Raw genomic sequence first — 22,146 nt, 5'->3', positions numbered from 1 at the left:
TAATGTAAGGTTTATGGCATTAGGGGAAGGCCAGATCTAGTTGTAGGATTCAAGGAGAGTTCTAGGGGGTTCCCAGAGACTGTACTTCAGGTTCAAGGGGGTTCCCAGAGACTGTGCCCTCATCATTCCCCCCTCAAACAAATAGGACCCAAATTCTTTTGGGGTCCAGGGGATTCCCACAGTCTAAACCCCATCATTCCCCCCTCAAAGAAATGGGACCCAAATTCTTTTGGGGTCAGGGATGAGTGTCTTAGCTTCTGAAATTGCTTCCTCCTGGCAAGGGGCATAGAGCTGTCCCTGCCTCAGTGGGTCCAGTTTAAGCAGAACATAGTCTAAGCAGTCATCTGGAGGTTGATGACTTGAAGTTTGGGGGAGATAAACCTGGCAAGGAGGTTAAGCAATCAAGCACCAAACAGGCAATATAGGAGGTTAGAGAAAGGACAATTTCCCTGGTGTAAAAGACAATTTCCCTGGAAGGAATTAAAGATGACTATTTCATACCTAGCTCCCCTAATCACTTGTTCTGTATACCAAACTGCTTCAGGGTTCAGGAGTGTGTGGCACACCCGAAGAATTAGGTCAGGGGTATCTAAAACAAGGTTTGATTTTGGGTAAGCCTGTGCCTAGCCAGCCACTGGTGGCCCTCTGCTTCTAGGACGCTCTGGGGAGTCAGAGCTTCTAGGGGCTGGTCTGCTAGAGGTTTAGAAGCTTCCTTAATTAGAATGGCTGTAGCAGCCAGAGAATCTAATTGTTTTGAAAAACAGGCAACTGGCTTGGGGTCCGGTCCTAAAGACTGGGTTAGGACTCCCAAAGCCTGTCCTCACCTTTCAACAACATACTGAGTGAAAGCTTTTTCTAGATTAGGTAGAGCTAATGCTGCAGTGGTGGTCAGTTTAGTTTTCCAAGTCTTAAAAGCTTTTGCTTGGTAGGGGCCCCACTCTAGAGTGAGTGAGTCAGGGCCTTGAATGGCAATTAATGGTTGCAGTCCCTCCCAAGCCTTGGGCTTAATTGGATATTAAGGTGATGGAGGGGAACTATGGCTGTGGCAGCAGAAGTATCAGCTGATGATTCTTAAGTCTGCACTAGCCCTAACCTCTCTTCTGACCTCCAGTCTTGCATCTCCACTTGCTTATTGGACATCATGAACTGGATATCCTATAGACATTCTATATTCAACATATCTAAAACTGAACTCGTTATCTTTTCACCCACATTCTCCTCCCCACTTCCAAACTTCTACATTATTGTTGAGGGCAACTCTTTCATCTTCAGTGACATTCTAGGTATCATCCTCAGCAAATCAATATCTCTTCCCCTCATATCCAATTTGTTGCTAAGGCTTGACAATTTTACCTTTGTAACATCTCTCACACATACCTCCTTTTCTCCTCCAACACTGTTACCACCTTGGTGCAGAACTTCATCACGCCATTTCTAGACAAGTTTAATAACCTACTGCTGGTTGGTCTCCCTGCAACAAGCCTCTCCCTTCTCCAGTACACTCTCCACTCAGCTGTCAAAGTAATTTTCCTAAAGTGGAAATGTAATCATGTCACCTCACCCCCCCACCCCCCTGCTCAATAAACTCCAGTGACTCCCTATCTCCTTGAGGGTAAACTATAAATCCACTTTTTTTGTTGTTATTCAAAGTTCTTCAAAATTTGCCCTCAACTTCCCCCCCCCCCTGCCACTGGCCTCCCTGTTATTCCTTACATAAGACACTCCATCTCCTGACTCTGGGCATTTTCACAGACTGTCCCCCTGCCTGGAGTATCCTTATCTCTGACTTGTGGCATCTCTGGCTTCTTCCAAGTCCCAGCTAAAATCTCACTTTCTACAGGAAGCATTTCCTGACCCCTTTAGGAAAGTCCATGGACACAAGTAATCAATCAACAAACACTTATTAAACACCTACTATGTGCCAAACAGCATATAGAAACCAAATGACAAAGAGCTAAGCTAATATAAAATTAGAAAAGCAGATTCTTTTTGAATTTTACTTCTTACGGACCATTTTCCTCTTCTTTTTTTATCTTCAAATATTGGTAACTGTTGACTCACATTCCCTTGTTTCCTGATTCTGATCCTGGCTTCCTATGCTAATCCTTCCCTCTACAGTTCTTGCATTGATATAAAGATGGGGAGAAAAGCATTCCAATTCTCTGATTTGCTTTGGTTTCATTCTCCTATTTTTGAGGGACTAAATGCCTTAGAGCACGTATTCCATCCATTCTCAGCCTCTTTTCCTGTTCTTTTCTTTCAAAGTTAATTATGTCTTAATTTCAAGATCTACGACCTTAATTAAAATCACTAGGCACCATGAGAAAGTGAATATTTCCTTGAATTTATAGGTTTTTTTATTTCCACATCTTTAATTTCACAGCAGGGATCTATGTTCAGCCAACACTCGGCTGTGCTGACATTTATAATTAAGACATATGGCCCTAAAACTCAGAAATAAACTATCCGCTATATGCAATCAGTTTCCAAGTCCTGCTAATTCCACCTCCAGAAACTCTCTTACATCTGTGCTCTCTTCTCCACTTGCACTGCCATCATTACGATTTAGGCTCTCATTACTGCTCCCTTATACTATTGTAATAGTGTCCTAACTGATCTCTCTACTACCATTCTCTCTACTGTCAAATCCATGCCTTCTACAACTGTCAAAGGAATAGTGCACAGGTCTCACCATATCACTCCTCTGGTTCAAAGCTTTTGGTGTCTCCCTGTCACACACTGGATAAAAATAGTCTCCTTACCTTGGCAATTAAGGCCCTCAGCAACCTGTCTCCAAGTTACTTTTCCAGTTTTTTTCACACATTCTACATTCCACTTAAACCAGACCACTATTACCTAATCTTCTTACTTTTTCCTACTTCTGTAATAATCTCAGAATTTGTATGTTGTAAGGGACTTCAGAGGTCTGCTGGTCCTACTCACACCTGAATAGGAATCTTTTCTGTTCTATCCCTGGTAAGTGGTCCTCTGACTTCTGCTTGAATATCTTTAAGAATGGAGACTCCACTACCACATTATTCAAAAGAAACAAGATAGGTAAACAGCTATCACTGCCGATTAAGAAAATATGCTTATGAGGAAATCAAGGGATAGAGTAGGGATAGGAAAGTCTCAAGACCAAAATGACGAAAATACAGAAAAACAATTCTGATGAGAAATAAAAAATGGAGTTGATTAAGGAGATTGGTGTGAGTATCCAGGTAACTCTTTGACAGAGTTTTAAAGAGGCATGTACAGAACATAGAAGCAAGATTAGGTAAAGGAGAATGAATACAGAAGTTTGGCCTGGTCCCATAGGAAGAGGTCTAACTGTGCTGAAGTTTAAAGTGGACTGACAGGTAAAAGGGAAACTAAAGACAAAAAGGTAGAGAATTGTAAATCTGTACTGGATTAGGCAAAAGAGAAGGATCAGAGAAGGAGCTGGATTTCAAAGGAGGCAGAATTTACTTCTGCTTTTCTTCTGGCATAGAGAAGGTTCTTCCACCAGGAATACACACACACACACACACACACACACACACACACACACAGAGAGAGAGATAACATGAAGATGATATCTGAGATTAGTAGATAGAAGTAAAAAATTATCTGTCAACTCTTGATTATTCAAAGTCACCACACTAAGATGAACTATTCCCCAGGGTTCTAAAAAAGACCTGGAATATGTGCTTTATGAGTCAGAATCTTTGAATGATCTTGGAGGATGAGGTAAAGTCACTACACTAAGAGGAACTATTCCCCAGAGTTCTGAAAAGACCTGGAATATGTGCTTTCTGAGCCAGAATCTTTGAATGATCTTAAAGATCATTCAAATGGGAGAACTTCAGGACTGGAGAAGGGCAAATGTTCACCTGATTTCCAAAAAGGGAAGAGAATTAATTCTAAAACTATAGCTCAGAAATTTGGGCTTTAATTCCTAGCAGAATTAAATAATATATTATTAAAGGTATGGTTAATGAACATCTAGAAAAGAGCCAACATGATCTCATCAAGAGCAGGTCATTCCAGCCTAAACTTGTCTTCTTTTCTGACAGGGTTTCTAGACTGGTAAATCAGAGGAATTTGCTGTTATTAGCAATGTGACCTAGTTAGGTGGATTAAGAACATGGAAAATGTCTGGACCTAAAAGAGATTCAATTTCAAGTGGGAAAGGAATCTCTAGTGAAGTGCTCCAGAGATCTGTGCTTGGCTCTGTGCTATTTAACATTTTTTAAACAATGTCTACGTCAGAGAGCATAGATGCCACACTTATCAATTGTGCAAATAACCAAGAGCTAGAAGGAATGCACAACATGTCAGATGAGAGATTGGAGGATCTGAAAAGATCCTGACAGGCTCGAATATTGAGTTAAACCAACCATAATGGAACAATATAGAAACATGTAAAACTCTACTTGGGTTAAAAAAATGAACTTCACTAATGAAGAAATTGTGGCGAACTGGTGGTTTGTATGACAAAGATTTGGGAATTTTATTGGTGTGCAAACTCAATATGAGTTAATAGTGAGCCAAAGCAGCCAGAAAGGTTAATGTAGTTTTAGATTAAATGAAGAGAAGTATGATGTCCAGGGCTAGGGAAGTGATAGTCTCATTGTACTCTGGCCTGGCCAGACCACATTTGGAATATTGTGTTCAACTTTAAGCACTATAGTTTAGAAAAGATAATGATAAGCTGAAGAATATCTGAAGGAAAGCCACCAGGTTGTAAAGAGTTTTGACATCATGCTATGTGAGAATCAGTTGAAGGAAGGGGAGTTTCTTAACCTAGAAAAGAAATTATTTAGGTGTATTGTGATAGCTGTCTTCAAATATTGAAAGACTGTCATATGGAAGAGACAAAAGATTTGTTCTACTTGTTCTAGATGGAGGAACTAGAAGGATAGGTACAAGTTACAAAGAGGCAGAATCAGACATGATGTAAGGCTTCCATAATAATTCTTCTCTCTGAGTAGAATGGGCTTTCTTGGAAGGTAATGCTAACCCCTTAGTAAAAGTCTTTAAATGAGGGCTAGATGACATTTTGTCTGGTATGTTGTAATTGTTCAGCAATGGGTTGGACCAGGTGACATCAGTACTCTCTTCTGACTCAGAGAATCAGTGATTTTATGACCTGACACTTAGACTATTCAGCTTAATCTGAATAGATTTCAGTCTGTCACTCTAACTTATCAACCCTCTTTGGATCCTCACTTTAGGGCTTTGGAGCTTGACTTTAATCCAATGTGTTTTAAGCATCCCTCCCAGTGTTATATTATTTGAAAAGTAGATAGACATACCTTTCATACCTATAACTATGTCAATTATGAAAATATTGAGTAGTATAAGATCAAAGATGTGTCCCTCCCCTCCACAAAGATATTCTTTTTTAGATTGATGACTATCCATTAATCACTACTCTTTGGACCAGTGCCTTGTCCAATGCCTCACACATCTAGATGCTTAATAAATTCTTGATTAATTCATTGGATCTTTCTTGACTGGAATGCTCCCCTTCCATATTTCCACCAGCTAAAATACTTCTCTTCCTTCAAGACTCAGTTGAGGTGACCCCCATCCCTCCACTCATTTCCTCTATAAAGCTATAGCTGATCTTCCTATATGACAATCATCTCTTCCTCCTTATAGTCTCTTCTATATACCCTCTCTTTGCTCTGTCAAATTCTACTTTTCATTAAACTCATTTGTATATGTCTTAAACTCCCTAATAATGGACTTTAAGCTCCCTCAGTGGGGAGCTACTACGTAGCACAGGACATATTGGGCCTACATTTTTTAGGCACTTAATTAAAGATAAACTATAAAGTCATATACTATATACGAGTCCTTGTTGCCACCCTAACACTATTAAACTTTCCTTACATAAATATTATGAAAGTATTTAAATGACTAAATGTTGTAACACATTAACAACATTAAATTGTTAAATAATGTAACATTAACAATATTAAACTGTCATAATAACTATTTTGAAATACCAAAGTAAAATGTGGTATGTAACTATTACCTTGAAAACCATAACTCTACTTTTTCTTCAACTGAGAATGTTGAAATTTCTGAAGTTAGTATTTAGTTATTTTTCATTTGGCCACTTAAAGGCACATTATTTTACTTTAGCAAAATTGGAGATTGACAGGGAGAAGGGACAGAATCCTAGTTGCCATCTGCTAATAAAGTTCACATTTCATTAGGTTCCTATTTTTCAGCTGGCGATAGCTTCTGAATCTTGTGCTTGATTGTCTTGGGGCAAATTTTGTTTTGTGTGAGTTAAAGATACTTTTCACATTTACTACTTCCCTCTGGCAACTTACCTTAGCCTTTGCCTGTTATTATCAAAGGAAGGAGACATGCAGTATTATGTAAGCAAGAGGGATTTAGTTTGTTTTTCCAAAAAGGTTAGTAGGTTCCTTATCACCTTTTTCAGGAAAGATTTTTCTTTATTCACCTTGGTTATATTGTGTTTAACCAGAGAAAGTCTATACATCAGTAAGATAGGATTTTTGCATCTTTTATTTTTCAGACAGGTTGACTTGAGATGTAAGGTTGAATGTTCTGAAGAGATGATGTATATTTTTTTAAAGATTTCAGCAAGTGAAAGTAGTAGTCTGTTGTTGCAGAAGTAGAGATTTCCAGGTCTGTTACAGTAAAATAAAAGGTACAAATTTGAACTTTTCTACTTTTGTAGAAAATAAAAAGAAATTTTATCCAATTCTTTTTGTCCGCTTGTTGGCTAAACATAGTTCTAAAAAAAAGGCAAGAGATCTGACTTCAAATAGTTAGTCCCATAATAGAAAATTGAGTGGAGGATGGTGTTGATTTTTTTACATTCCCCCACTCTCAAATTACTTTTATTTGGATATATTAAGTTGTGATGTTTATGAGACTATAATCATGGTATGCAAATTAAGAGAAATTTAAACAGCTTGGCATTTTTTGCCATATTCTTATGACTTTTTGAGAAATAATCACAAGAGATATTGCCAACTTAATGCATTGTAAATTAAAACATGTATTAGAAAGATAAATAAGATGGATGATTTCCTTTATTTTTACAAGTTTTTTATATGTTTGGTGCAGAAGAAAGCTTAATTTCTAGAGAAATACTTTCAACGGTCACCTTTAGAGTAATGTGCTAAAATGTTTGAGAATTTCAGTTTCAACAAATGAATCTGTTCCTTTGTTCACAGCTGCAAACATTTTTTGAGACATTCCTCCGGGTCAGTTCTCCTCTCCAGGCCTTTGATAATATGAAGGAAGCTATAAGTAAACTTCTGCTGGCAGCCGAAGCATTCAGTGAAACATCTACTTTGGGACCAAAGACCATCAAAAGGTAAATAATAGAACAAAACCAGGGCCTTCATTAGGATGAGCTCTTCCGTCAGGGTGGGCGGTTTAGAGGAGCAGACCTGGGATCATTGCTTCCCTCTGTTCTCCCTTCCAGGGGATGCTTCCTGCCTTGTCCACTCTAACCACACAGTGGTTGCCATGGCAGCAGCATCATCCCAGGATATTTTCTTCCCCTCATTAACATACCAAATGATTTACCCCCTCCCATTACTCCACCCTATTCATTGCCCCAGGTGCAGAAATTGCTAGTAACAGCTCTGAATATAACAAAACAAATATGACCCCAAAATTCACTTTTATAGAAAATGCGCATCAATAGAATTATACAGCATAATTATGCAACTAGGTAGCACAGTGAATAGAATGCTAGGAAGACCTAAGTTCAAATCCAGCCTTGGATACCTAGTAGCTGTGTGATCCTGGGCAAGTCACCTAACCTCTGCCTGCTTAAATGAGAATAATAATAATAACGCTTACCTCCCATGGCTGTTGCAAGAATCAAATAAGATAATATTTGTAAAGCACTTAGCACAGTGCCTGGCATACAATAGGTGCTTCATAAGTGCTTGTTTCCTTCCATCATTAAAAAGCCTGTGCTTCTTTGAAAGATATTTATGATAGGACAAGGAACAATAGGTGGAAGTTTTGAAAAGGCAAACTTGGGCTTAATGTAAGAAAAAACTTCCTAACAACCCCAGAGTGAAATGGGCATTTCAGGAGATGGTTGGCTCATTAAAAATGTGTGTTGTAGTGGAGATAATTTAAGAGTATGGGTCCCACTAGATGTCCATTCGGGTTCATTTCAAACTCTGAAATTCTATGATGCTGCAACAGCCTATTGTAACTATATTTACACAGTATATTTACACTCACATTTATATGTACATATTATACTACATAGTGTAACACACGGGACATAGAAAACACAGGAGTTTTGGGTCTCAAGCCTCTAGCAGCTTCACTCTTGATCCAGGCAAACAGGAAGATAGGATCAGAGACATAATAAGGGGTTAAATAAGCTTACTTTATTCTAGTCTTCTCACAAAAGCAGGGCTTTCATTAGGATGAGCTTTTGCATCAGGGTGGGCTGTTTAGAGGAGCAGACCTGGGATCTCTGCTTCCCTCCATTCTCTCTGATAATGGAAACACAACTCTTACAGCATCCCCTAATTACTCTTCTCACAGGGGCAGGTGAGAACATAGTAGGAGCTACAACTCCTACAGGTACCCTGAGTCTCAATGGCTGTAGTCAGGACTAACAAACATTAACAAATTCCCCCAAGCCTTGATGGGGGCCAATCAAGACATGCACAGTATTCCAGCTTGTGCATTCCCCCCTAAACCTCAGTGGGGGCTGGTTGAGGCAAGCACTCATGCACGTTGCCCTTGTGCATTCCTATTCCCCACTTACTGACCAGTGCCTACTTGATTTATAGGATAATAGACAAAGGAGGCAATTTGCCAGCAATAGCCTCACAAGTTTACATTATCTCATCATTATATCTTACTGCACAGTCACAGTAGATATTTACAACTTTAAGCACAAATGTTTGTATTATTTGTCATTATATAATGCTATGCAAGTGTGGTGGAGATGTTTGCAAGCCAGGAGCCTGGGAACTAGATGATTGTTATGGCCATGGATCCTGGGAATTGGTATCTATGATCCTAGGAATTATTATCTAAAAAAGAATAATGAAATCCACCTTACTTACACAAAAATCCACCTTACATATATTAAAATCCACCTTACATGCACATAGTATATTTACATTTATCTTACATAGTATATTTCATCAAGTATTTGAGAATATATTCAACAATGATGCAAATAAATTGAATAAGTAAAGTTATAGGATTTTTGTTTCAATTTTGTCCTCTTTAAGCTCAAACCCCACCCCATAATTTGTATGTATATTGAGCTTTGATTTTTATTTAAAAAATCATTATCAATTTGGAAGTATCTAATCAAGCAAAATAGTTCATTAAAAGCAAGATAGTTCATTAAAAACCTGTATTTACAAAATCTGGCATCTTTAATTCCTTTGTAGCCAAGTACAATATATTTTGAATTCCAACCAAAATTGCTTCTGCCTCTCTTGAGAAAGTTTGAAATGAAAAATAATGAAAGGAACATTCAGCTTAGGTCAATATTTTATGTCATTATTAAAGGAATCTCTCTATCTATTTAATCTTTAGGATATGGTACAGTGAAAGTCTGCTATTTCCCAGATAAGGAAGCTGGACACATTTCTAGCTTCTCTTCAGTCACTTTTACAATATGGTTTCCAATGCTGGATCTGTAGAATGCTATGAATTTTCAGATCAATTCAATGTGATGGTAAAGTAGTAAGGCAAAATTCATGACCTCAGAGAGGGCCATGGACATGCCTTAGTGGTTCAGAATCGAAAAATATAAGGAATTCTCTCGATAAAAGGCAGAGAAAATATAACATTTATTTAGACCCCAGAGGATCAAATCCAAGGACCAATGCCCCCAATTTGATATAGTAGCAATAATATTCCAAAACCCACCTCACTGTAGTAACAAGGAAATTATAACAAAATGTTATAGCAAGGAACCAAGCCATATTTGTAACTGCCCCTTGCTGCTAGGGCCTTCCTGTAAAAGATCACTCATGAATCCTAACTCTTTCTGCTCAGCACTTTCTCCTGCAGCTCTGCTGAATCTGAGTTCCTTGATGTCTGCAACTCTCTCTTGTTCATCACTCTCCACTCCCCACTCTCTATCAATGCTGGCTCTCTGCTTCTGAATCCAGCCACTGTCCCCTCTGCTGCTCCCAGTTCTGCTGCTCCCAGTTCTGAACTCTCTTTTTACACAGTCCTAGCCATCATCTGATTGACTAGAACTCAGCACACATACCATTGGCTTTGGTCTTAGCAACTCACCTTCAGGCCCTGAGGGCTTCACACCTCTTGAAAACTAGCAAACTAGTTTGCTAACTAGCCTAGGAGCTCACATCTAGTTAGTGAAAGGGTGTGAGCCTGTCTATAATCAGGCCTCCCTTTGTTGGCCCCACTTGAAGCCTATTCAATGGGTAGGAAAGATCTTTCACTTCTTAATTAGCTTTACAGATGGTCAAAAAAATTTTCAAATCTAAATTAAATTTCATCATTGTATATAATTGAATCCATTACTTCCACTTCTCTCTTATTAATTTATTAAAAAACTATTATACTCGGTTATAATTATTTTTAATAGGATGATACCAAAAAGATTAAATATGGTGAACAAGGAAACTTTTTCATGTCATTCTATATTTTCATTTCAGGTGTAGATTATGTTTTCAACTTTTAACATTTGATATTGATTATAGCAGCTCTTTGAACCCATTAGTTCTTCAGGTAAGTATGTTAAAAGCAGAATACTTTATTTCTTGACTAATGATTTGATATTCTCTAAGATTTTGTATGCGTATCTAGTTTGAATTTATGGTAAATGTTGTATAGTTAGTATCTAGCATCAAAATCTTTGATGATTTAGGTCTTTTGTAGCATAGGCATAGAGATGCTAGATTCATGTATTCATTTTTTTGATGAACACTTATCAATTGGCTATTTTGTACAAGGCACTGATATACTCTTACTTATATACAGAAAACCTAAATTCTATTGGAGTAGGAATCAGAGGAATGGTATATACACAGAGAAATATAATACTTATGGTGATGAATCATAGATTCAGAGCTGAAAGTTGATCTTAGAGTTCAGCATGTCCAGCTCCCTTTTTACAGATGAGGAAACTGGGGCCCCTGAAATGTGAAGTGACTTGCTCAAGATCATGTAGATATTAAATATTGGAGGTATGGTTTAAACCAGGGTCTCTCTGACTCCAAATCCAGAAATCTATTAACAATTCCATGTAGTCTTTAAAGAATGCTGATAATGAATGGCTAAATACCAAGAAGGAAAAGTCAGGCTGGTAGGAGGGGAACCAGGAGAGAACTGTGCCATCGAATCCTCAGGACAGCAGAGTATCCAGAACGAAGAATAATCAAGAAAGATGACAACTAAGAAGAGACTTTTGGTTTTAGCAATTAAGAGTATTTCAGTGCCCTTTTAGATTATAGTTTCTCCTCAGAAAGTGTTCTCTAAGGTCAATTTCAGTGAGCCTAGAGAAAGGACTTTGTTTCTTAACTGTTCCTTAACTGCTATTTATAAAAATGGATTTTTGTAAAGTAGACTCTGAATAAATGAAGAAGAATAGTAGCATTCTTACTCAAAAATAGCAGATAATCCAATCCATTTGTTTGACTCTGGGTTAACATACCCACAACTGCTTCAATCTTCTTAAACTGAAGCTTAAGCTTAACTTGGCCTATATATTTTAAAGAGTTAAGTATTTTTCTGAAAACCTAACACTGAACATAAGTATAAACATCCAAGCTTATTAAGTAACTATTTACATTTTAATTAATTAATTTTGGCCTATACAATTTAATTGAATAGCTCTGACCTTTTCTGAAATGTAATGTTCCTAATAGGAAACACATGTGAATTGTACTTTGATGCCAATATTATCTACTCTAATAATAGTCTCTTTTCCACCTAATTAGTTGATTTTTTTCTTTTCTCATGCCATCCTAAAACAGCTCTCAGGAATTATTTTTAGAAATGGGAAGTTAGGACAGTTCATTGGCTTTGTCTGAGCCATGTTTTTTAGGGGAGGAGGGATGGGAAGGAATAAAACACATGTTGACCCAAATATTCAAAACAGGCAGCTTGAACAGCCCAAGTGATCAAAATAATTTTAAATTTCCCCTCAATTTTATGACACTCAAGATTGCTCTTCAGAGCCTTATATAATCAAACCATTTTTGGTTTCCTGTGACTAACACATTTAGTTCAGTAAAGTGCATGAAATTATTAATCTAATAATGCTAAAGTTTTCTAAAGCAACTTCTCTACAAGGTTGATACAATCATTATTTTACATACTTTAAGTAATTTCTTCTATTCTTAGCTATGCCATGTGATATGGTGATGCCAGTTGGTATATGATAGAATAAAGTATCATACTACCAAAGAGAGTTACTCTGAGTGGTTAACCTACATGTAGTTATGATGCATATGTTAATTTCATCACAAATGAAAGAATTGGTATTTTAAAAAGTTGGTACTAATCTGTATGAGATTGCTATCCTCCAAGTAGACCACTAGAGGTCAGTTCTGATCTTTAATTGTAATAGAGAATGACTCATGTCTTGGGAAGAATAATTCTATTGCACTAAAATAAATTAATGTACACATATTTGCCATGTATACATATATATTCTTTTCTTTTTCAAAGGTGCATGAGCATTTTGATTTTCAAGTTAATGACAGTCTTGACTTGGAGGACCAAAATACAAAAGAATTCCTTTTAAGAGACACTTTCAGTTTTCTTTTTGCCAATGAGTCTTCACTTTCCATTTTTTATGAAGCACTTCAAAGAATTTACAGATCAGACATAATTAAGGTAAGATTATTTTTGTGTATTTAATATTTCCTCATTTGCTGTCAGTCTTAAGCATATATAGTCTTAAAATAAATATTAGTTATTAATCATAATAATGTTAATAATTTATTTTAATTCTTGCTCTAATACTAGCTAGGTTCTTTAAGACCCTCAGTTTTGTCTGTAAAATGAGGATAATAATACAGTACTACACAATAGATTCTCCTGTTCTCTCCTCCTTTTCTCCAAATTCTCACTGAGATGGCCCTTCCCCTTACTAAGGCCAAGCACTTTACATGTTCATTTCACCCAATCCCATTTGGTCTTCTCCAGCAGATTATATCCTGAATTATTCCATCTCTACCCCTCATCTTCAACCACTCCATATATAATAGTTCCTTTCCTACTACCTTAAAAAATTCCAATGTCTCTCTCATCCTAAAAATAAAAACGAGCAACAATAACAAACAAAAAGCTAGGAGAGGAGGGCAAAGCTAAGATGGTGGAGTAGTAGGAACCAATGCATCTGAGCTCCACAAAATTCCTCCAAATTGACTTAGAAAATACACCAGACCAAATACTGATAAGGAAATCCGGGAAACAGTCACAGTAAGTCCTTTGTCCCACCTCCCTTCCCTACAGAAAGACAGACAAAGAGGTCTGCTGACACTGGGGCCTTCATCAGGCCAGGAACATACTGCACTGATGCAGAACACTCCAATGGCCAGGAAGAGGCTATGTACCAGAACAAGAGGAGGTCCTAGATTCATGTGGGACATTCTTAAACCCATACTAGACTGCAAACAGACAGATGCCAACTAGCACTAGATGCCCGGCACACAGGGACCACATTCCTAGGCAGTGTACAAAAATGGGAGAAAGTTCAGAAGCAAGCAACAGCATTTTGGCTCAGATCCCAGGAGCAGAGGGAGATCGAAGTTCTAGCTTAAGCATCTAGCTTAGCCTACAGAGGAATTATCAGGGCAGGAATCCTAGACTGAAGGGAGACCTACAGTTATGTCATCCTGAACCAGCAAAACTTCCTAGATGGCTGATAGGGGCTGACTACAGCCGTATGTTGCAATTGCGATCAAAAAACAAGTCAGTAAAGTATATAAACGGGCAGTTTTCAGAAGACATCAAAGGTAGCTATAGTCATATGGAAAAATGCTCTAAATCACTATTGATTAGAAAAATGCAAATTAAAACAACTCTGAGGTACTGCCTTATGCTCATCAGAAATGAAAAATGCTGGAAGGGATAAGAGAAAATAGATACAATAATAAACTATTGGTTCAGTTGTGAACTGGTCCAACTATTGGCAGAGTAATTTGGAACTATGCCCAAAGGATTATAAAACTGTGCATACCTTTTGACTCAGCAACACCACTACTAGGTCTGTATTCCAAAGATAAGGCCTGGGAGTGGTTCTGTTTTTGTCTTAATAAGGTTAATAGAAGAATAGAGAGGGAAGAAGAGTACATGGGGGGGAGGGAGGAGGGAAGGAAAGTTAGGAAAATTTATCCCCCATATTTAGGGTACACAAGTAGTTATTTACACAAACAAGGAAGAGCAAGTAGGGGGAGCAGCTGACACTTCAACCTGACCCTCATCTGAAGTGGTTAAAGGAAAGGAGAATACATACCCATAACCACACACAAAGTTGGTTACAGAAATACATTTCAAATGACAAGGAAATAGGAGGGAAAAGGGGAGAAAGGGGGAGGGGAATTAGAGGGACGGTAGATTAAGAGAGACTTTAGCCGTAAGCAAAATAAACTCTAAGAATGTACAAAAAATATTTATAGCTCTTTTGAGGTCAAAGAATGGGAATCTGAGGCAGTGCCCATAAATTGGGGAATAGATGAACAAATTATTGTATATAAATGTGATGGAATACTATAGTGCCATAAGAAATGATGAAGGCAATGATTTCGGAGAAGCCTGTGAAGACTTGTATGATACTATGCCGAATGAAGGAAACAGAATTAGGAGAACAATTTATACAATGACAGCAATATGGTTAAAAAACAAACAACTTTTGAAAGGATTTGGAACTCTTATCAGCATAATGAACAACAATTCCAGAGGACTAATGATGAAACATGTTACTTACCTCTGATAAAGAAGTGCAGGCATTAAATTACAGATGAAGACAAATATATCTAGATCTATATCTAGCTAGCTAGCTGACCAATATGTAAATATGTTTTGATTTTCTTTAGTTCTCAAGGTGGGAATGGAGTGGAAGGGTGGACAGGAAGATTTTTGCTTATTGTAAAGAAAATATAATTTGAAAACAAGACAAAAACCCTTCACTAGATCCTACTATCTCCCTCAAGCTATCATTCTCTTTTCCTTTTCTCAGCCAAACTCCTTGAAAAGCTGTCTATACTTACCACCTCTGCTCATTCACTCTTTAACCCTTTACAGTCTGGATTCCAACTTTATCATTAGTTAAAACTACTCTCTCCAAAGTTACCAATAGCTTCTTAATTGCCAAAGCTGATGGTCTTTTCTAAGTCTACATCCTTCTAAACCTCTATAGTATATTTGATGCTGCTGACTCTCTTTTCCTCCTAGGTAAACTCTCCTCTCTCGAATTTCATTACACTATTTTCTCTTGGTTCTCTTGCCTGTCTGGCTACTTCTCAATGTCTTTTGCTTTCTCAACAGCCATATCATGCATCCTAACTGTGGATATTCCACCAAGATTCTGTTTTCCTTCTCCCTCTCAGCTGCCATGGTATAATTACCATCTCTATGCAAATGATACATACACATTTATGTATGTACGTCTGTATACATGTATGTACCCATATACACTCACACACATATGTGTCTAGATAGATAAACAGAGATAATTGCCAGCCCTAATCTCTCCTCTGAGCTTCACTATAGTATCACCAGTTGTCTGGACCTCCTGGAGACACCTCAAACTCAATATAGACAAAACTAAACTCATTATCTTGTCCCCAAAACCTTCTCCTCTTCCAAATATTCCCTATTTCTATCTCATCTTTTTTCATTTCCACATCAAAGACTTATACTATCACATATTGAAGGCTGAAAAGGACCTTTGAGTAGAGGTCATCTAATTCTACACCCTCATTTTACAGATGAGGAAACTGAGGCCAGAAAGGCTAAGTGACTTAAGGTCACATAGGCAGGAAGTAACAATCAGAGAATTGTACTAGATGGTCTTGAAATTCCTTTCAGCACTCCTATTATTCTACTTACAGAGAGAAATTTCCAAAGTATTAGCAAGAACTTTGAGATAAACAGTATTAGTTGGTGTAAAAATTATTAGTCAGTATCAAAATAATTATTTGTAATGCTATAATTCAGGCAGATACAATGGGAATGGAAAGCCCTAGAATCAGGAGAAATCAGGATTTGAATCTTGCTTCTGACTTTTACTAGCTGTGTGATGATTGACAAATGATATACCTTCTTGGAGCCCCTCAATTTCTCATCTGTAAAATGGGCATAATAATACTTATACTATCTATTTCACAAGGTTCTTGTGAGGGAAGTGATTTGTAAATATTAAAGTAACATATAAATGTGAGTAATTATCATGAATTCTTTGTGATAAATAGGGGTTTCTTAGGAAATGTGGGAAAATGATTCTGAAGTATTTTTCTAAATCCCCCCCTTCCATTTATATTATTCAATTTGCTTAGCCAGCCTTATTATTGTTGTCATCATGGGAAGAAGAAAAGGCATATTTCAGACCAATATTATTTATTACAAAATAAGAATTAGTAGAGGCTAAATGAAGAGGTTTAAATCTATTTTTAAAATTTTCATCCTCATTTGCTTAGAGTTTTACACATACTGGAGCAGGATAAAAATTTAAATGTTGCCATCCACAGTGCCACATACTAGGGTGCTACTTACTTAATAAACTTAACATTGATTCCACTTAGAAGTTTCTCTCTTTCTAAATTCCACGATAAAAAAGCTGTTAGAATCTAGAAAGCATAAAATGAATATGAAAAGGATAATAGCCAAATAGCGAAGGTTTCAAATGGGACTGATTTGCTTATGAGAGAAGGGCCAAGGCCCTGGATAACGAGCTTCATGTAGTCTTTTTTGACTTGGTGCTGTTTCCTTTTTTATTTTACCAAACCTTCTGTCATTAAAGCTTGGAACCACAAAATCCCAAAGTAGTGGTTATCTCGGTACTTTCTGTTCCCAAGAAAGTATAAAAACAATGAGTGAGAAAAAAAATGTTTGTTGATAGAGAATGTCTATTTATTTTGGACCTCAAATTGGTAATGTCATAAATTCTGCCTTTGTTTTTGGCAAATAACATATTGTAATGGGGAAGGGGGGGTTGGTCTGGAATGCTCTTCTTGCATCCAAAACCTGCTCTTTAAAATCACCTTGGTTACCAAGAAAATTGACATGTTTTACCTAGGTTCACTTTGTTAGAGGGTGTTCAAATTTGAAAGTGTTTCCATTGTGGCTGCTGCTACTTACATAACTTACTAAGCCTTGAGCATCTCATCTATTTCCTAAATTAGTTCAAAACATTCTCTAAAGGAAGTCTCTTAAGTGCTCTGCACATGGTAGGAAGTTGATAAATCATAGAATCTAGTATTGGGGCAGCTTAGTGGTATAATGGATAGAGTGTGGGACCTGGAGTCAGGAAAACTCCTCTTCCTGAGTTCAAATCTGGCCTCAGACACTAGCTACGTGATTCTGGGCAAGTCATTTAGCCCTGTTTGCCTCAGTTTGGTCATCTGTAAAATGAGCTGGAGAAGGAAATGGCAAAACTACTCAAGTATCTCTGCCAAGAAAACTTTAAATAGGATCAAGAAGAGTCCAACACAAGTGAACAACACTTTGGAGGTCATGTAGTCTAATCTCATTTTATAGATAAGCAAACAAAAGCCCGGTAAAGTGAAAAGACTTCTTCTAACAGTTATATGCAAGGTGGTGTACTAGAAACTTTAAGCTTTGCCAAGCACTTTTCTCACAATAACTATTTGGGTCAGGTAATGTATGTGTTATGATACCCATTTTACAAACAAGAAATTGAAGGTCTCTGACAGGTTTAATAATTTGTCCAACATTTCACACCTAATGTCTGAGGCAAGATTGAAAATTAGGTCTCTGCTAATTGACTGAGTCCAATGTTTTTTCCACTACTAATCTGCCTCCATTATAAGTCATTCTTACATTCTATTATATTATTATATTGTATTATAATATATAATTATATTATATTATTCAATATATTATATTTTATATTCAATTATTTCACTCCAGATCTCTACTTAATAATACTGTAGAGATTTCTAGGTAGGTGTCTGTAGAATATAGCATGACAGAGGAGTAGCAGGAGAAGAAACCTTGCAATGGTTTAGAGCAACTCTCTAATTGTGCTCATGGAATCTATGGCCCTGGGAGATTTATAGAATCATACCATGATAGATTGAAGGTCAGAAGGAATCTTAAATGAGAGGTCAACTAGTCATCCCCCCCTCATTTTTTTTAGTTGAGTCAAGCTTTTTATTTAATGTTACAAAAAAATTATCTAGTCAAACAGACCAAAGCCCATGTCATCATCGGACTCCTTGGATTCTTCCTTTTTTGCATCCTCCCTCATTTAACAGAAAAGGAAACTGAGGCCAGAGGCATTAAGTGTTTTAATATATTTTTATTTCATTAACTATTTCCCAGTTAGCATGTAAAAATTTTAACATTTATTTTTAAAATTTTGAGTTCTAAATTCTCTCTCCCTGCCTCTTCACCCACACACTGAGAAGGTAAGCAACATGATACTGGTAATACTTGTGAAGTTATGCAAAACATATTTTCGTATTAGTCATATTGTAAAAGAAAACACACAAAAAACCCCAAGAAGAATAAAGTTTTAAAAGTATGCTTCAATCACTCAGAGTTCATCAATTCTCTCTCTGGAGGTGGATAGCACCTTTTATCATGGATCCTTTGGAATTGTCTTGGACCATTGTCTTGACCAGAGTAGCTAAGTCACAGTTGATCATCCTTAGAATATTGCTATTACTGCGTACAGTGATCTTCTGCTTCTGCTCACTTTACTTTGCATCAATTCATATAAATCTTCTCAGTTTTTTCTGAAAGCATCCTGCTCATGATCTCTTATAGCTCAATAGTATTTCATCATAATCATATACCATAACTTGTTCAGCCATTACCCAAATGATGGGCATCCCCTCAATGTCCAATTATTTGCTACCACAAAAATAATCACTATACATATTTTTGTTCAAATAAGCCTTTTTCCTTTTCCTTTGAACTTTTTGGGATACAGACCTAGTAACGTTGTTGCTGGGCCAAAGGGTATGCATGGATTTATAGCCCTTTGAATTTAGTTCCAAATTGTTCTCCAGAATGGTTGGACTATTTTACAACTCCACCAACAATACATTAGTATCTCAATTTTTTCCACATCCACTCCAGCATTTGTAATTTTCCTCTCCTGTTATGTTAGTCAGTCTGATAGGTATGAGGTGATATCTCAAAGTTATTTTAATTTTTGTTTATCTAATAAAAAGTGATTTGTAACATTTTTAAATGTGACCATCGATAGCTTTGATTTCTTCTTCTGAAAACTGCCTGCTCATATCTTTTGAACATTTATCAGTTGGAGATTTGCTCCTATTTTTATTAATTTAGCTCAGTTCCCTGTATGTGTGAGAAATAAGGCCTTTAAAAGAGAAACTTGCTATAAATTTTTCCCCCAGTTTCCTATTTCCCTTCTAATTTGGGCTGCATTAGTATTGTTTGCTGTCTTATCATGCTGCTTCTATGTTGAAGATACCCAATCAATCAGTTGCTAAAGGACACACAATTACTGACAAACAATGCAAATTTATAGCTAGCTCTGAATGGCAATATAACTGGAATCGAGGTTTCCTAACACACAATCCAGCTCTCATTCAACTATATTACTTACTTTTTATTGCTTTCTACTATTTTGTGACCTCCTTAGAACAATAAAACAGTATTTTCCTTAAAACATTCTAAAACTCAAAGTTTTTATTAATTCAGTTTCATCTCAATCAATTCAAAGCATTCCAGACACATGAACTAAACTTTGAAAGAAGCTAGAGATTTGAAGTAGAGGAAAAGGAGGAAGCTCAGCCTGTATGCCTGAGCAAAAGCATAGAAATCAGACATGAAAAATCAGGTTCAGGAAAAGGAAAAAGCTAATGGGTCAGTTTGATGGGAGTATACAATGTCTGAAGGAGAATAATATGAAAAAAAGGCATAAAAAGGAGTTTGGAGTCAGGGTACGGACAACTTTAAATTCTACACTGATGTGTTTGTATGTTATCCTAGAAGCAATGGGGAGCCAGCTAAGATTTTTGAGCATGGGAGTTCCATGGTCAGGCCATATCCTGTAGGAAGAATATTTTGACAGAAATGTGGAGGATAGAATAAAGTTTGTAATCCAAGAGGCCTATTAAGAGGTTATTGCCATTGTCCAGGCAAAAGGTGATAAGACATGAGCTAGGTTAGTATATAGAATGAGTAGAGATAAGGACATGAATGTGAAGGATGTTGTGGAAGTAGAACTGAAAAAAAAATGGCCACTGAGCAGACATGAAGGAGGGGTACTGCAGAGGATCTAGGGAAGAGAGAAGAGGCAATGATAACTCCAAGGTTTGAACCTGAGTGACTAGAAGAAGAGTAGTGCTCTCAAAAAATTCAGGTATATTGGAAAAGGGAACATACACGTAAATATCAGAGATGATATTTGAACCCACGTCTTCGGGCACCAAATCTGTGTCTTTCCATTATACCAGGCTTGTTCACTTATTGATTGTCTAGATAGACAGACAGATACAGAGTGGGTAGCTAGTGAACTAATAATGGTAATCTCTTTGTTGGAATGTTTAAATAATTTTGTTTGCATTTTCAATGCAGGGTGAAGGATATCAAAATGAACCAAATCCATGCCTCTCTTTAGAGGAGATGAATTCAATTATGACATTCATAAAGGAACTCAAGAGTCTGGGACAATTTCAACTGGTAAAATAAAATAATGCCACTTAAATTATTTTCTATTGCTATTATATTGGTATTATGTTGCTGGGTATATAAAAGAATAACTATATTATACATATACAAATATAAGTATGCATGTATATATGAATATCTATACAAATATACATATGTGTGTATAATCTTGAATTTAAACCAGATGCAGATGTTTCTTTAAAATATTGAAACCTTAAAAACTCAAATTTTCTTTCTCAAAGAATAAAATGTTTAGGATCCTTAAATTTTTTGGTTTATGACTTTGCAAAACAATACTTGACTTATCAAAGGTAGGAAAATATATAGTTAATATAGCTGCCAGATTTTAAATTTCTCTTCTTATGAGAACAATTTCGAAGAATTTTTAAATTTTCCATTAATAGTTGGGGGAATTACCACTTTACCAAAACCTTTCTCTTGCCTATTTCCCTCATTTTTGTGGAAGATTGGAAGTGTCAAACTAGTCTAGAGAAGTCTTTAGAAAGTTGACAAATTTCAATTTGTCTAACTCCACATCAAAACTAGGTAAGGGGTGGGGGCAGCTAGGTGGCACAGTGAATAGAGCAAGGGCCCTGGAGTCAGGAGGACCTGAGTTCAAATCCAGCCTCAGACACTTGACATATGTACTAGCTGTGTGACCTTGGGCAAGTCATTTAATCCCAATTGCCCTGCTCCCCGCCAAAAAACCTAGGTAGAGGGAAAAGAATGACTAAAGTTTGCAAAATGTCTAAATTGGTTCTAGTACAAGGATGACATTTTTCTTAACTTCTGATAATGGTCAGAACAATATCAAAAGGAAATTTGTTGTGTCCATATATGAGTTCTCAATACTTATTTTTCTGTTTCACACTGTTTTTAACAATTGACTAAATTAGTAAATCTGAATTTTCTAATGACTCTGTTGATGCAAACTCTTTTTAAAAGGTCTAATTCAAAACTGAATCATTTAAGTGAAGTGAATCATTGATAAGATGATTATTAATTTAATATGCACAATTTAAATAAATTACTTTCTGATAAATGATGGATTAAAACACAATTTATGGTAATATAGTAAAGATTAAAGTTAATATCTTTTACTTGATGAATGCTGGAACATGAAAACATCACCAATTTACTAGCTAATTTTATTAATAAAGATGTTCTGCAATTTGCCTTGGGCTGGAGAAACTTCTCTGATGAATTAAAAGGAAAAGTATTTTCCTCAAAGACGATTCCGTTATAAGTACCAATTTGGATAAACTCCAAATTCATCATTATCCAGCAGTAAATTAATGCCCATAT

At 36.6% G+C, this 22,146-nt stretch overlaps 1 protein-coding gene across 2 annotated transcripts in view; it reads left to right on the top strand.

Moving 5' to 3' along the window:
- Nucleotides 1-22,146, top strand: part of CPED1 (cadherin like and PC-esterase domain containing 1) — a 417,833-nt gene that overhangs the window by 176,216 nt on the left and 219,471 nt on the right. For both annotated transcript variants that reach the window (XR_005010444.1, XM_036758868.1), the window contains exons 8-11: nucleotides 7,206-7,348; nucleotides 10,659-10,731; nucleotides 12,676-12,843; nucleotides 20,749-20,853. Coding sequence is in view for 1 of the 2 variants with exons in the window: in XM_036758868.1 (XP_036614763.1) it covers nucleotides 7,206-7,348; nucleotides 10,659-10,731; nucleotides 12,676-12,843; nucleotides 20,749-20,853 (489 nt within the window). In the remaining variant the exon portion in view is untranslated. The remainder of the gene's footprint in view (nucleotides 1-7,205; nucleotides 7,349-10,658; nucleotides 10,732-12,675; nucleotides 12,844-20,748; nucleotides 20,854-22,146) is intronic.

Source organism: Trichosurus vulpecula, chromosome 5, assembly GCF_011100635.1.
Source record: "Trichosurus vulpecula isolate mTriVul1 chromosome 5, mTriVul1.pri, whole genome shotgun sequence".
NCBI lineage: Eukaryota > Metazoa > Chordata > Mammalia > Diprotodontia > Phalangeridae > Trichosurus > Trichosurus vulpecula.
Note: the sequence above shows the minus strand (reverse complement) of the source record. Positions and strands in the feature narration are given on the sequence as shown.